This window comes from Chelonoidis abingdonii, chromosome 6, assembly GCF_003597395.2.
Source record: "Chelonoidis abingdonii isolate Lonesome George chromosome 6, CheloAbing_2.0, whole genome shotgun sequence".
NCBI classification, from domain to species: Eukaryota; Metazoa; Chordata; order Testudines; family Testudinidae; genus Chelonoidis; species Chelonoidis abingdonii.
Genome location: NC_133774.1, coordinates 46,166,600 through 46,182,546, shown reverse-complemented (window position 1 = coordinate 46,182,546; position 15,947 = coordinate 46,166,600). Strand labels below are relative to the sequence as shown.

Here is a 15,947-nt window from a genome sequence, read left to right as displayed (position 1 = left end):
CCCCCAGAACCCCACCCCCTACCTAAGCTTCCCTGCTCCTTGTCCCCTGACTCCCCCTACCCTAACTGCCCCCCTAGTACCTTACCCTCTACCTGTCCCCTGATTGCCCCAACCCTTATCCACATCTCCACCTCCAGACTGACTCCCGGGTCTCCCACACCCCATCAACTACTCCCTGACCCCTGACAGGATCCTCAGAACTCCTGACCCATCCAACCTTCCCCCTGCTCCCTGACTGCCCCAAGGGACTCCCCTTACCATGCCCATGCTGGTCAGACGCTGGCTCCATGTGGAGTTTTGCCTCCACATGGAGTACTGAGGCAGCAGGAAGGGGGGGAGCTGTGGGAGGGGCAGCGGTGCCGGTGGCTCACACTTCCAGGAGCCGCAGGGCCCAAGCACGGTGAGGGGGGAGCTGGGGGATGTGCCTGCCCAGGCTGCGTCTTGGTGCCCCCCCTCCGGGGGGCTCCTGCAGCAGATGCATGCGGGTGGCGGTCCCCGTGCTCTCTCTGACTCCTCCCTCGCTGTGCTTGGGCTCTGCGGCTCCCAGGAGTGTGAGCTGCCGCCCCTCCCGGAGCAGGCTCAAGGTCTCGTGCCCTGGTAGTTCACACTCCTGGGAGCCGCAGAACCCGAGCACAGTGAGGGGAAAGCTGGGGGGCATGCCTGCCATCGTTCTGGGGTCCCGGCCGCCAGCCCCGCTCAGCCTTCTGCCGGCCTGGGATTCCATTCACTCAGCTGAAAGCGGGCTGAGCGGGGCTGGTGGCCGGGACCCCGGCTGGCAGCCGCGTGCCAGGCAAAATCGGCTCGTGTGCCACCATTGGCATGCATGCTGTAGGTTGCCGACCCCTGCTGTAGAGCCTTCGGAGGTTGTGCCTCTTTAACACGTTGGCTCTCAACTGTTCTTTTTGTCAAGACCAGCTCTTCCTGTGCATTATCTAATGCAAGGTTCAATGTTAAACAAAAAAATGGAATCCACCAACTTAGTGTTTTATCTCAGTCACGTTCACTGATTTGACTTTTTATTGCTGACATTTTATAAACAGAGAAGAGAGATGAAGTGGTATATTACGATACTTATGAAAGTATGGAAGCCATGCTTGAAAAAGAAGATATGGCAACATCTATACACTTGCAAAGAGAGGAGCTGCAGAAGTTGCAACAGAAAATCCGCCAGCTGGAAGCAAGGCGTGGACGCATTTCAGCCAAGAAAGCTTACCTCAGAAATAAAAAGGTAATATTAAATTGTACAATTCTTCTCTAACAGAGATGTCCCCTTTTTAGTAAAACCACAGAGGCATCCAAACTTGGATGGGAGTCCACACAGGGAGACTCAACACCGAGTAAATTGCATCTCTTCAGGAACAGTAGCTGCACATAAGTGTTCTGGCATAAGGGATATAAGATACCAAGTTTTTGATGCTCCTTAAAATTATGGAGCTATCCGTTTTAGTTCCACAGTGAAGGCTGAAGAGTTTTGCAACAGTTCAACCTCGTTCTGTACCCCACAATTACAACACTTTGAGCACATAATTCATTTTAGATAATTTATAAATCAGTCTGTTAAAAATGGGTCCTTTAATACTTTTTTTGATCTCTAGTAACCTTAATAATGGAAAAACACTCTTCAGACTTCCAATATAATCAAAATGTCCTGAAACCTTGTTTTTGAAGAAGTTTTTGTTAGCGTTAAAGATATTTATTCATTAGTTTGTTTATTTTGGTGGCTGCTTCTGTTCTTCACAACTGGAAGTTTCTCCTTTAGTAGAGGCTAATGTTCTTCTACAGAGAATTCCACCAAGAATTGTCCTCTTTCAAAATAGCTGTTATTCCCAGTTCAGTGGAACATAGTCTCCCCACAGTTAAGATGCCCTTCTCAAAATGGCTTCCATCTCTGATTGTTCCCAGTGCGGTGGAGACCACAGGCTGCCCTTAGCAAAGATGGTCACTGTCTTCATTCATCTGCTGCTCAGTCATCCTCTCTGCTTTGTAACAGCATAGGGGCCACCATCTTTCCTTTGGGCAGCTTGGTTTCAGTCCTGTTAGAAGTGTGAAAATTCACTATTTAGAGCACTGAAATAACTTTAACTCTGCCCTGTAGTGACCCCATGCAATGTTACGATTAGGACATTTCAGGGTTTGGGTTCCCAGATTAGATTAAATAGACTTTTAAAGAAAAATCAGGTTTTTTTCCCCAATTAAAAAAAAGTCAAAAGACTTGAGTAGAGAAGCAACAGTTTTTCATGGAACTTTAATTTGTAATCAGTATGTGAAGAGATTTAAGTTATGGTATGGATTATCTCTTTAATATTAATCTGTCTTGAAAGATTAACGGTTGTGATTTGTACGCAGAATTGTTGCAAATATGGATTACATTTTCAAGTCATATGTTAAATTTTGGTAAACGCACATTCATTCATTTCTCTGAATGACTTTTTTGTAGTTCCCTTAAAGCCCATGCAATTATATGAACATGCATTATTTATGAGTGAATATATTATTGAAAGTAAAACATCACATAAAACATCACAGTACTAGAGATAGTCTTTGAGTTTTTTCATCTATTGCTGTGTACTAAATTTGAAAACCAGCTGAAGAGTTAATACAGTCACTAAGCAGTTATCTTTATACCAGCTAACTTTTTTTTGGTGCTGTCTGGTTTTCAGTCACCACTGTCTTACCTGGAGTGGCTCCTGGGTAGCCAGCGGCATGCACTGGGGCCAGGGAAGGCTCTCTGACTGCCTGCCCTGGCCCTGCTCCTCTCCTGCAAGTGGCCAGCACCACGTCCCTGCAGCCCATGGGGGAGGGGGAGCAGAGGGCTCCGTGCTCTTCACTCGCCTGTGGGTACCTCCCCCGAAGCTCCCATTGGCCGCGGTTCCCCATTCCCTGCCAATGGGAGTTGCGGGAGATGGTGCCTACAGACAAGGGCAGCACACGCAGGCCTCTGCCCCCTCTCCTCCAGTGGTCGAGGTTGCTTCTGGGAGCAGTGTGGGGCCTGCGGCACCACAGAGGTTGCAATTCCGTGGCCCAGATCCAAAGCCCCGACGGGCTGAGTCCAGCCCGCAGGCCATCGTTTGCCCACCCCTGCCTTAGAGCCTATGCAGTCAAACTACAGAAAACAAGCTGTATGTTAGATGGCAATATGCTACAAGGTTCTGCTGTAGAATAGAGTAATCTAATATCTCTAGCTGCAGTATGGATTTTTAGGCATTAGGGTTCTCTGTAGCCAGCTGCCTCTTACAAGCTAAAAACCTGAATAGGAGAAGACTAGGACTGGATCTCCCTCACTAGCTCCTGCTTTTGTTTCCTTTTGCAGGAGATATAGCTAATCTAATCGTCCAAGAAACTGAAAACCCTCTCTCAGAAAAGTTAAAATATAGTGATGTATTATAAATCCTTTTTATCCATGAAGTTCTGACGTCAAAAATACAGAAACATAAAATGAAGTGTAATGTACCATTGATAATACACATTGTACCTGACATTTGGTAATAGTGTAAGATCTTTCTCAAAACTTGTACTTCATGTTCTTTTTCCTGTTGGAGGGATAGCTCAGTGGTTTGAGCATTGGCCTGCTAAACCCAGAGTAGTGAGTTCAATCCTTGAGGGGGCCATTTAGGGATTTGGGGATTGATCCTGCTTTGAGCAGGGGGTTGGACTAGATGAACTAAGGTCCCTTCCAACCCTAATAATCTATGATTATATGAAAACATTGTCAAATCATAGCACCATTGTAACAAACCTTATAAAGTAAGAAACTATTACAATTTAAAATCAATAAGGAAACACCTTATCTTTCATTAATAGTGAAGCCCCTACACAGTACATGAAGCATGTGTTTTGAGACACTTTTAAGATGCCACTGAGGCAGAATTGCTTAGATTAGGGTGAAAAAGTAACTACAACATATAGCTTGATAAAAGCCTCATATCTAAGTTGACTGTACACCATCTTATCTTTGTAAAACTTAAATTTGTTTCACAGATGGTCTTTTTTCACCTTAGTCATTTTTCCAGTGCTATTAGTTCTCCCTTCCCTCAGTCCAGATAAGGTGATTCTTCATGAACTAGTTCTTAATAGGTAATATAATGTAAAAGTAGTTGTTTATTTTCCATCGTTCTTAAACAGCCAGCTCTGGATTCTGCTTGCAAATGTTGTAGCTGTATTGTTACCCCACTTCTACCACCTGATGTCTGCACAGTAGTATAGGATTAGTTATTCTTCTTCGAGTGATTGCTCATGAGTATTCCACAATAGGTGTTCATACTCGCCACATGCACGGGTGCCGGAAGTTTCTCCCCTAGTGATCCCTGGAATGATGCCACCATGGTGTGGTATAAGGGGCGCTGCACACTCCCCCTACCCTCAGTTCCTTCTTTCCGCCAGTGAAGATGCTTCAGAACTGCTCTGCTCCAGCTTTGCTGTAGTTTGTCTCCAAAACTGCTTGCTCGTTCAGTGTATGGTACCTGTAGTTAGTTAGTTGTTTTGCTTAGCTTAGCTTAGCTTAGCTTAGCTAGAGTGCCGGGGCATGCCCCGTGCCCCAGGTTTTAAGTCATGCAACACTTGTAGGCGATCTGTGCTGGTGAGTGATCTGGACACAGATTGTTTAAGTTGTTTAGGGGGAACCCATCTCAGTGATCGCTGCAAGATCTGCAAGTCATTTAAGCCTCGTACCAAGAGAGAAAAGGACATCAGGTTCTGGACTATTCTGATGGAGTCAGTGCTGACCCCAGCTCCAGTGCGCCACTCTGAGTCAGCACCAGGCACCGTGGTGTCGGTATGCGGTGACCCTGCGGCAGTATTGACTAGTTGGCACTGATTTCCATCCACAGGGCATGCCAAGAAGACTAGGAAGAGGCCTTCTTCGGTGCGGCATCAGAGTAAACCCAGAACAGAGGTTAGACCCATGTTGGGCAGTCCTCGATCCCCACTGGCCTCTAGGCTTCTGACTCAAGTCGAGCAGAGTAGCCTGGCCCATTCAGAGCTGGCTTCCCTGGATGTCCTCCACATTGGAGGCCCTGCAGGCAGCCTGGGATGTTACGTCCATGCCGGTACCAGGAACACCACCGATGTCAGCCCCGCACTCCAAAGGCAAGCCACTGCTGGGATCTCACCAGTCGCCCCCAACTCGGTACCAGTCTCAGTTGAGGGAATGTTCCCGACGCCGTTTGCCACCCAACGTCCATCCAGTGAAAAGTCCATGTGGATCTCCCTCAGCACTCACCAGGCTGTCTGGTTGGGTTCTGTCTGATTGAGACTTTCGGCGCTGCTCCTCTTCAAGGAGCAAACAGCGACGGAACCAAGGCAGACAACGCCAAAGGTCCTCATCTTGGAGGGGCTATCGCAGCCGGTCACTGCACGAATGTTCCTGTTTGTCATCCCACTCCAGGACCTCGCCATGGCACCGTCTCTGCATCCCCGGGTGTCGATTGCTGGCATCTCGCTGTCACAGGTCCGCCCACCGGAGCAGATTGCCGAGCAGCTGTTACCGACAGTACAGGTCCTCCACGTTGGGATCGCGGTCCCATGGTCGGCATCGCTCCCAGCGCCGCTGCTCCTCCCAGTCCAGGGATAGCGGCAGATCGTATGTCAGCCCGGCCTCCCTTCGTAGTCGTCCATCGATGGGCCAGGCCAGCCAGGCCAAACGGCAGACTCCACCAGTGCTGCCGGGCAGGATAGTCTTGCCTCTTCACGGAGGGGTGGCAAAAATTTCAAACGCCCTGTGGCAAACCCCAGCCTAATTGGCCTCAGTCTCTAAGAGAGTGGAGCGCAAGTATTTTGAACCCGCCAAGAGGCATGAATACTTATACACCCACCCCGCTCCTAACTCCCTGCTGGTCGAGTCAGTCAACCACAGGGGACAGCAGGGCCAACTAGCCCCTAATTTGAAAATTAAAGATTCAAGGTGGCTGGACTCACTTGGAAGAAAAATTTATTGATCCTTGAGCTTCCAGTTATGGGTGGTGAACCACCAGGCTCTCCTGGGCCAGTATGAGTTCAATCTGTGAGGCTCCCTGCCCAAGTTTGAGGACTCCCTCCAGTTCTGCTCCGGCGGGGAGTCTGGGACTGGGTGCTGTCTCTGATGACTTCCTCCTGTCCTGGTCAAGCCAGTTTCTCTATGCCTTTCCCATGTTTCCACTGATCTTCAAGGTCCTGGAAAAGATAAAGACAGACAAGGCCCGGGTCCTTCTGATTGCCCCGGCCTGGCCCAGGCTGCATTGGTATGGGACCCTCACAGGCCTTGCGGTCACCCCACTGTTGCCTCTCCCAGGACCAGGGCTGCCGCTGCACCCCAGCCTAGCGGCAGTCCACCTCACGGCATAGCTGCTCACTGGTTAGGTAGGGAGGAAAGGACGTGCGCATCCTCCTAGAAAGCAGGCAGCCCTCCACACGCTGAGCCTACTTGGCGAAGTGGTCTTGGTTTTCCAGATGGGCGGATGAGTGGGGCGTTTCCCCGAGGGCCACCCCAATCCATCTTATTCTGGACTACCTCCTTCACCTTAGAGCTCAAGGCCTGGTGCCCTCGTCAGTCAAGATGCATTTGGTGACCATCTCAGCTTTTCATCCACCTGTGCAGGGCCACCTGTTATGACTGACCGATTCCTTAAGGGGTTGGATCGTCTCTTCCCATAAGTTAGGCCCCCAGTCCCGCAGTGGGACCTAAACCTGGTGTTGTCCCGTCTCACGGGGCCCCTGATTGAGCTGCTAGCCACGTGCTCCTGGTCAAACCTTTTGTGGAAGGTGGCCTTCCTAGTTGCAATCACATCGGCTAGGTGGGTCTTGTAACTCAGGGCCCTGACCTCCAAGCCCTCATACAAGGTGTTTCATAAAGATAAGGTCCAGTTCCACTCACACCCTTCTTTCCTCCCGAAGGTGGTCTCCACCTATCATATGGATCAGGCCATTTTTTGCTGGTCCTCTGCCCCAAGCCCCATGTGTCCAGTGAGGAGCGCTGCCTCCTCATGCTGGATGTGCGACGGGCTCTGTCTTTTTACTTGGAGTGGACTGAGCCATTCAGAAAGTCCTTGCAACTGTTCATTGCCTTGGCCGAGTGCATGAAAGTCGGCCGATCTCCACTCAGTGGCTCTCCAACTGGATCACCTTGTGCATCCGTACCTGTTATGATCTGGCGGAAATCCCTCCGCCACCAATTGTGAAGGCGCACTCAACTAGGGCGCAGGCCTCATTGGCTGCCTTTTTGGCCCATGTCCCCATTCAGGACATTTGTAGGGCTGCCACATGGTCTTCAGTTCACACGTTCACTTCGCATTGTGCGATTGTCTCTCAGACCAGGGAGAACACCGGGTTCAGCAGGGCTGTTCTCTGTCCCGACAGTTTGTGAACTCCTTCCCACCTCTAGCCAGCTATAGCTTGGAATCACGTATTGCGGGTTACACATGAGCAATCACTCGAAGAAGAAAAGGGTTGTCTTTTCCGTAACTAGTGTTCTTCGAGATGTGTTGCTCCTGTCTATTCCACATCCCACCCTTCTTCCCCTCTGTCAGAGTTGTCTGGGAAGAAGGAACTGAGGGTGGGGGGAAGTGTGCAGCACCCCTTATACCGCACAATGGAGGCGCCACTCCAGGCTTGCTAGGGTGCTCCCCTATGGATACTGGTAGGGAAAAAACTTCTGGCACTGGTGCACAGAAATGTCTAACAGACATGAGCAACTGCCTTTTCTTCTATTAGTGTCCATATGGCTGCTTCACATCAGGTGCGCATTTGCCTCTCGAGCCCTTAATTGGAGATTTTCAGTTAGGAGTGCGCCCTGTGCCTGTTCATGCAAATAAATCTGTTAGTCTCTAAGGGGCCACAAGTTACTTCTGTTCTTTTTGTGGATACAGACTAACACAGCTGCTACTCTGAAACTTGTCAAAAAGGTCATATTAGGCAGGCATGGGCAAACTGCCTTCTGTTTCTTCTAAACCATTTTGGCCTGAGACGGAGCCATAGTGTGTCTGCCTTGTGTGTGCTTTTGTTTTTTTTTCTAATATTAGTTTTTATAGTTAATTGTTAGTATATTTATAATTGTTTTACTCCTCTCCCCTCAGGGAGATTTTTTTTTTCCTGGCAGGGCATGCCTGGTTCTCCAGGTTTCAAACATTGCCTCTCTGCCAAGAGGCCATACATGTGAGCGATGGCCATTCTAAGTGTGTCCGTTGCTTGGGGGTGTCCCATGTCTCCCAGAACTGCAACTTCTGCCAGTCTCTCCCAGTCCAGGGCAAGGAAAAACAAGAAGATTAAACTCAGAGTGCTAATGATGGCTAGCTTCTGAGTCAGGTCAGAACACCCCCCCCTACCATCCACCCACCCCTATACATGTTCCAGCACCCCTTCTATCTCAGCACAGGCTTCCCCTAAGAAAGGGGAAACTTCCAAAAAGAGGAGTGCATGCTTTCACCTTAAGGAGACAACTCTGAAAAGGTGCAGGTCCCAGGGAGATCTAAGGTCTGTGAAACCTCAGCCTTTCAACTCGACCCTATGCCATTGAATTGAAGGGCTTCTTCTCCAGTACTGGTGGGGCCATAAAGTCCCAGAGCACAAAGAAGAGAGAGATCTCCAGTAGGGCCTTGGTACCCTTTACCAGCAAGGAGGGCAAGCATAGACACTCGGGGCTGGTGATCTTGAGTTCACCCAGCTGTTGGTACCTATGTGTTCAGCTAAGCCATTGGTACCCATGCATGCAGCATTCTTGGCACCAAGCAAGCAGTGGTGCCACCCACCATTCGCTTTGGCTACTGTGGTGATACCAATGCCCTACTTGATAGCACAGGAATTAAGATATACTGAGGACCTCTCAATAACAACAAAAGTCCCCACTACTCATAAGTAGTGATCATCTCTTGGTACTGAGACCCTGATCTACAGACTACTGTCCTCCAGTACTGCAGGTTTCTCCATCACTTTTGGTGGGTGCTCTCTCTTTGGATCAGATGGAGAAGGAGAAGAGACTTTCAGTTGGTCTCTATTTTTGTTCAGGCCTCTCCAACATGTCCGTTCAGCAACCCATTCTCTTAAAGACGTAGGGAAGATTGGGGTCATTATCAAGGTGGCCCCTCATGCCACTCCCACTTCCATATGCCTTCTCACCCCCAGTGTCCATACTTGGATCTCTAGGCAGCCTATCAACAATTTTCCAGACCACTGGTACTCTTCATAGGAAGGCCAGAGTTCTGCAGCCCTCTCCTCCCCAGCCAGCCCTCCCATAGCAGATGTTTGAGGTTCAGGAAGCTAGGATAGATAAGGAGGTCACTCCTCAAACACCTGGTTATGCCTCTGCCACCATCCATGGCTGATGATTTTCGACAATTTCAAGACCTCGTAAAGAAGGTAGCTGACACTTTTCAAATTCCTCTTGAAGAAGTCAGTGATTCACAGCACAAACTGTTGGATATCTTGTAGTCAGTAACCCCTCCAGAATGGTGTTACCCATTACTGAGGCACTTGTAGATCTGAGTAAGACTAGTGGCAGACATTTGCCACTGTTCCACTCGTGTGGAAACAGGCGGATAAGAAGTATTATGTTTCCCCTATGGTTTCTGACTTCTTGTTCTTCCTCCCACCACCTAACTCCAGACGGTGGATGTGGTAAATAAGTGGAGTAGGGAGTGCTTCTCCAGGTCTACCCCATATAATAAGGACCAGAAAAGGCAGGATCTCTTTGGGTGAAAGACCTCTTTGTCAGCAAACCTGCATTTCAGGATCATGAATTGTCAGGTGGTCATGGCCAAATATAATTTTACACATTATAACAGATTCACAGTTTTTATTGAATTTCTGCCACAAAAACATAGAGAGCAATTCCAGTCCATCATCTGAGGGCCACTTGGTGGTCAGAACTGCCTGTCAAGCATGTTGGTGTGCTGCAGACACTTCTGCCAAGTCCATCTCCACGGCTGTGGTTAGGAGCAGAGCATCTGAGGAAAGTATAGACTGCTGTGGAGGATCTTGCCGTTGGTTGTAAACTGTTCTTGGAAACCATGGGTGACTCCTTTTGCATGCTGAACGACTCTAGGACTGTTTTATGACCCCTGGGTATACATACACCCACAAATAAGAAAAAGTTTAGTAGATAACAAACTGCCCAGAGATCACATCCCATTCAGTGTTCAAGGTTCCATAGATCCACCAAACCCCCAGCTAGAAAGAGACATAGATTTCAGAGAAAGAGGGCTGCATGACCGCTCTCCATGATGACCCAGCCGTCTTGAGGCAACAGTTTTAATGGATTGGTTGATGGTTCAAATCCTCCTGCACCTCTGGATTTACAGCTGCGCCCATGAGCCCACCTTCCCCATTTTGGAGATCACCTTGCCTATTTCCAACATGCTTGGAGGTGGATCACTACAGACAAGTGGGTCATAGAGGTCATAAATCGAGTTATACCATCCATTTTACATCACTCTCTCCCCTCCATCCCTCTTCCTATCATTCAAGGACCCCTCTCTGAGTTTTTATTGAGACAAGAAGTAAACTCTCCTTTGATTAGGAGCAAGATCGCTGGTTCTTCCGCCTCACAAGGAACAATGTTCCCTCTAATTTTTCCCATCCATGTGCAGAATGAGTTTTGTTATGGGCACCAAATTATTGAGGTAATGTGCGGATGTGCGCCACCAGTAGAAACAAAAAACATCAATATAATATACATTTTAAAAAAGTTACCATACAGATACTTACTTCAGCCACGACGGTTTAGGCATTTTAGAACTCACTATTCAAAGAATTAAATTTAATCATAAGAGAGAAATAAAAATTATGAAATGCATAGACCAGTCAAAAAACTCAAACAGCTCGTTGAAAGAATAAAATTACAGAGAATATATGTGTATTGCAGGAAGTTTCAAGAAATAACATAATAATAATACACGTGTGTGTTGGGAGGTGAATGTGAGAGACGGAGATGTACACTGTGTGTGAGACAGAGACGCGTTGCCGCTTTAAGTATGTTGCCCTTTTAAGCAGATCAACACTCAAAGCAGCCACAGCAGCAGTCACCAACAATCTCCCATTGTCCCACTCCTGAGTTCTGTCACGTTCTCCCCGCTCTGTGGAGAGGGGATGTGGGGGCAGGGGGACACCTTAACTTCAGCTCACCCTCTCCTCTCCCCCCCCCCCCACTCTGCATAGCAAGCAGGAGAGGCTCCTGGGAGCAGCGCCAAGTAGAAGGCAGGAGGAGCATGGCATAGGGGGAGGGGCACCTGAAGTGCATTGCACTTGATAGCTTCTGAGCAGCTGCGCAGCTTAGAGGGAACTTAGGACAGCAAGGGGTTTTACTTGAAGTATTTCCTTCTGCCAAAGAAGGACGGAGAGTGGAGACCAATCTTAGATCCAAGACTTCTAAAACAAGTTCAGAAAGTCTCAAAAGTTCAGAATGGTGACTCTGGCAGCTGTAATTCCCTCACTGGAGAAAGGGGGTTGGTTTTTGGCTCTCAACCTACAAGCTGCCTATTTCCATATATTGCTATACCCATCACACACGAAATAGCTACACTTCACATAGGTCAGGATCATTTCTACTCCTGAGCGCTTCCTTTTGGTCTTTCCTCAGCCCCAGTGGTGGTGTCAAAAGTCCTGGCAGTAGCAGCTGTTAATATCTGACAAGAAGTGTCCTGTACTTGGATGACTGGCTATTCAAGGGCCGCTCCTATGAAGTGGTGCTGTCTTCCACCCAGATCATCCTTGCCTGTTCCAGGAGTTGGGTCTGCAGCTGAATGTAAAAAAGTCCCCATTAACCCCTGTATGGAAGATACAGTTTGTGGGGACATATTTGGATTTGTTGATGGCCAGAGCTTACCATCTATTAGATTCATAATCTTGTCATGAAACTATGGAATTGGTGTGTGGCTCATCAGATCCAAATTTTAGCACTCTGCCTCCCCACATGTTCAGAATGCCACAGTTGATATCCTCAACAGATACTTTTCACTGGATTACATATGGAACACTCAAGTTCTCCACAGCATATTCCTAAAATAGGGACTGCCATAGAGATGGATCTCAATACCTCCTCCATTAACAGGTGGTGTCCACTTTTCTGCTCAAGCAGGTATCTGGGCCACCACTCCTTGGGAGATGCCTTTTTTGGAAGAAGGGTCTGTTCTATGCATTTTCTCCAACACCACTGATACTAAGGATGACGAACAGGGACAGAGAGAGTTATCCTTATAGTGCTGACAATACCGAAACAAGCTTGGTATGCTTACCTGCTTCACCTAGATGTCCAACCATCAGTCAAGCTCCCAACTTTTCCTCATCTCCTGTTACAGGTTGTGGGTTGTGCTTCATCCAGCCTAGTGGTTCTCCACCTCAAAGCATGACTCCTCGATGGTTCACGGACCTAGAATCCTCCTGCTCTCTACTACTCAGTAACACCTCTTGTACTTCCAGGAGGAGATCAACCTGCATTACTTACCTGCAGAAATGGAAGAGATTCTTCCACTGATGGTGTCATTGCAGCCTCCTGCCTGCATCAGTGTCACTTTGTCATCTTAGATGATCTATTGGATCTAAAGAAATCAGGGTTATATGTTCAGTTAAGGTCTATTTGGCTGTAATATCAGCCTTTCATTCTCTGGTAGAAGGATTCTCCATATTTGTTCACCCAGAATAGTCTAGGTTTACTAAGGGTTTGGAGACAGATTAGAAATGTCCACAGATTAGGCACCTACCCTGACCTGGGACTTCAACCTGGTACTCAGTTACCTTATGAGACCTTCATTCGAACACTAGTAACCTGTTCTCTGTTGCATTTATCTGTGAAGATGGCCTTCTTAGCAGCTATGACATCGGCCCATAAGGTCAGAGAGATTGGAGCCGTGATGGCAGATTTCTCCCAACCCCTCTTTTTATGGTGTTCTTTAAGGGCACATTCTCCTTACAGCCACACCCTAAATTCTTACCTAAGATTCTTTTGAAGTTCCATCGTAATCAACCCATTCATATACAAGTATTTTTCCTGAAGCCACATAGTTCATGACAGGAATCTTATTTACATGTCCTGGGTGTTAGCAGGGTATTATCCTTCTATTTAGATAGGACCAAGTAATTTAGGAAGTCATGTAGGCTCTTCATTTCCTTTGCGGATAGATTCACAGGGTTCTCGATCTCTGCTCATATTATCAAGACGGATACCTGGATGTATTATCACTTGTTATGATGCTGTGGGTGTTCTCTTCCCCCAAAAAGGTTGTGTGTGTGAAAACATGTTCAGCTAGATCACAGGCAACGTATGTGGCATTACTGAGAATGTACCAGTATCTAAAATATGTAGGGCTTCTACGTGGGCTTCAATACATATGTTTTTTAAACATTGTGCCTTGATTCATGTTGTCAGATCTGCTGTGGCACTTGGTTCTGCAGTACTCTCTTCAGTTCTGGACTCTATTCTGAAGCCCCCTCCTCCATCTGGTGATACTGCTCAGAAATCACCTGAAGTTGAGCACCCATAAGGATGCTACTCAGACAAGAAAAAGAGGTTACTCACTTTGTGCAATAACCATAGTTTTTTGAGATGTTTCACTATAGGTGCTCCACTACCCAGCCTCCTTGCCCTCTGCTTTGGATTATTCCTTAGGGAATGTTTGGGTGGGAATGGAACTGAGGGTGCTTTGCCTGCATGCCCATATATAGTCTTTGTATCTGGCACGAGGTGGTATTATGTGCTTTTGCGGGCGGAGTAGGACACTAAGTGAAAATCTCCAATCAAAGGCTCAAGAGGCACTTGAGCACCTGAAGTGGCACACCCATAGGGATACAATCTCTTGAAGAACTGCAGTTACTGCAAAGAGTAACCTCTTTTTTATTGTCTGAAACAAACAGCCATTGTATTAGGGAGTTGGATTTGTAAGAGAAAAATCAAGAGGGGAGGCCATTAGGAAGGGAGAGGTTGAAAGTGTGAAAAAGACCTTCTGGGAGCCAGGGCTGGCTCCAGGGTTTTTGCCGCCCCAAGTAGTGGGGAAAAAAAGCAAAATTAAAAAAAAAAGCCGCAATTGTGATGGGTGGCAGCTCCACCATGCTGCTTTCTTCTTTGGCATCAATTTGCCGGCAGGCCCTTCCCTCCGAGAGGGACCGAGGGACCCGCCGCCGAATTACCGCCGAAGAGCCCGACTTGCCACCCCTTCCCCTTGGCTGCTCCAAGCACCTGCTTGCTGAGCTGGTGCCTAGAGCCAACCCTGCTGCGAGCACATCCTGGAACAAGTGAACAGCTGTAAAGATCCTGAAATATTCCTTGCTCTGGGAACTTATTCCTTATCATAGGCAGGCAGGGAGAACAGTTGGCCAATGAAGCTGTTTTAGGCACCATGAGTAAGGATTTCCTATCCCCCGTCATGGGCCTGCTTGGATTTCCACACAATCAATGAAAAGCCAGTAGTGCAAGAGGAAATCATACATTTCCACTAAGGTAGTGCCTCACCTCCCCAATGAGTCCTGATGAAGTATGTGAGATTTTGTGGAGTAAGGTGCTATTCCGTAAGAATATCACAAGCTGGATCAAAGATTGCAAACTCTCCTGGGACGTAATAATATCTTAACAAATGGCCCTCAATCCTGATAGATTAGATTATATATGTATTTTTTTTTAAATTGTTTAAAAGAACATTAAAATTGCAAAGTCAAGAACTCAGTTTGGAAATGCCAGAATTAAGGATGCTTAATTCAGTACATGGGATGGACAGTTCTCACTGAATGATAGTTATTCAATATTACTTTTTATCTTTATTATGGCTTCATGCATTATTTACTGCACACTATTCAAACCTTGCATCGAATGCCAAATTTTTAATTTCTCGTGGACTTTTTTCTCATCGCACTCATCACTTTAGTATTTGGAGTGCTTCATGAACATTGGTCATTTTTTCTTCACACATCTGTGAGGTCTTGTGATTTTAAAGCTGGGGAATTGAGGCACAGAGAATAAGGACAAAATTGACTGTTGTCCACTAATTTTGAGTGCTCAGTTTGAGACTCTAGGACTTGACTTTTTCAGAGTATTTGTCATCAGATAGCATTTTATGTGCTTGAAGCACTGAGCACATTGACCTCAATTGCAGGTCAGTGCTTAATGCTTCTGCAAATCAAGCCCCAGGGGTTCTCCCCTCTTTCCCAACCTCTTTCCCTCTTCTTCCTCAGGATGTTTCCTTCTCCTCCATACTGCCTGGATTCCAGCAAGCAGAATGTTTGAGATCAAAGAAGACACGGCCGCCATACTCTGTTCTAGTGTCCAGGGGACCCTGGCAGTTGGGAAGAACAGTTACAGGAAAGGCCTTGCTCAGTATGGCTGACACAGAGCTCTATGGGAGGGGGGAGCATGCTTAGTGGAGGTGAAATATTTAAAAAGTTTTGTGAATGCCCCTTAACCTCTACTGAGCACCTACAAAACGTGATGTTTAGAGGCGTATAACTTGGCCGAATTTTGGGTGGATTTTCATGACAACAGGCAAAGATCTGCGTTCCCAGGGCGATCCTTCCCTCCCACCCACCCACCCACCCTCCATCAAATATGAAGTCCCAGCTCCAATGTGTGGTGCTCTCAAGAAATTTTTTGGTGGTCTTGGAGTGCGGCCATCAATTCTTGCTGGAGGCCACTCTGACAATTTTTCCTAAAATAATTAATTTTAAGAAAAATAAATATGCACACATACATGTCCAAATTGTAATTTATTTCTGTAGTATCAGAAGGGTAGCCGTGTTAGTCTGGATCTGTAAAAGCCATAAAGAATCCTGTGGCACCTTATAGACATGCATCTGACGAAGTGGGTATTCACCCACGAAAGCTCATGCTCCAAAACATTCTGTAGGCTTCTGTAGGCTCAATAATAAAAATAATAAATAATAAAAATAATGTTCAGTTGTCTCTCTTCTTTACTGGACCTAAACAGAATAGAAAAAAATAACGTACTTTGCATGTTCTTGTGTTTTTTGTTTTTGTTGTTTCTTTTGCTTTTTTGGTTGCT

At 47.1% G+C, this 15,947-nt stretch overlaps 1 protein-coding gene across 1 annotated transcript in view; it reads left to right on the top strand.

Annotated features, from left to right (window-relative positions):
• Positions 1–15,947, top strand: part of JMY (junction mediating and regulatory protein, p53 cofactor) — a 146,002-nt gene that overhangs the window by 94,934 nt on the left and 35,121 nt on the right. The window contains exon 6 of the mRNA XM_032778561.2: positions 1,041–1,228. Coding sequence (XP_032634452.1) covers positions 1,041–1,228 — 188 coding nt within the window. The remainder of the gene's footprint in view (positions 1–1,040; positions 1,229–15,947) is intronic.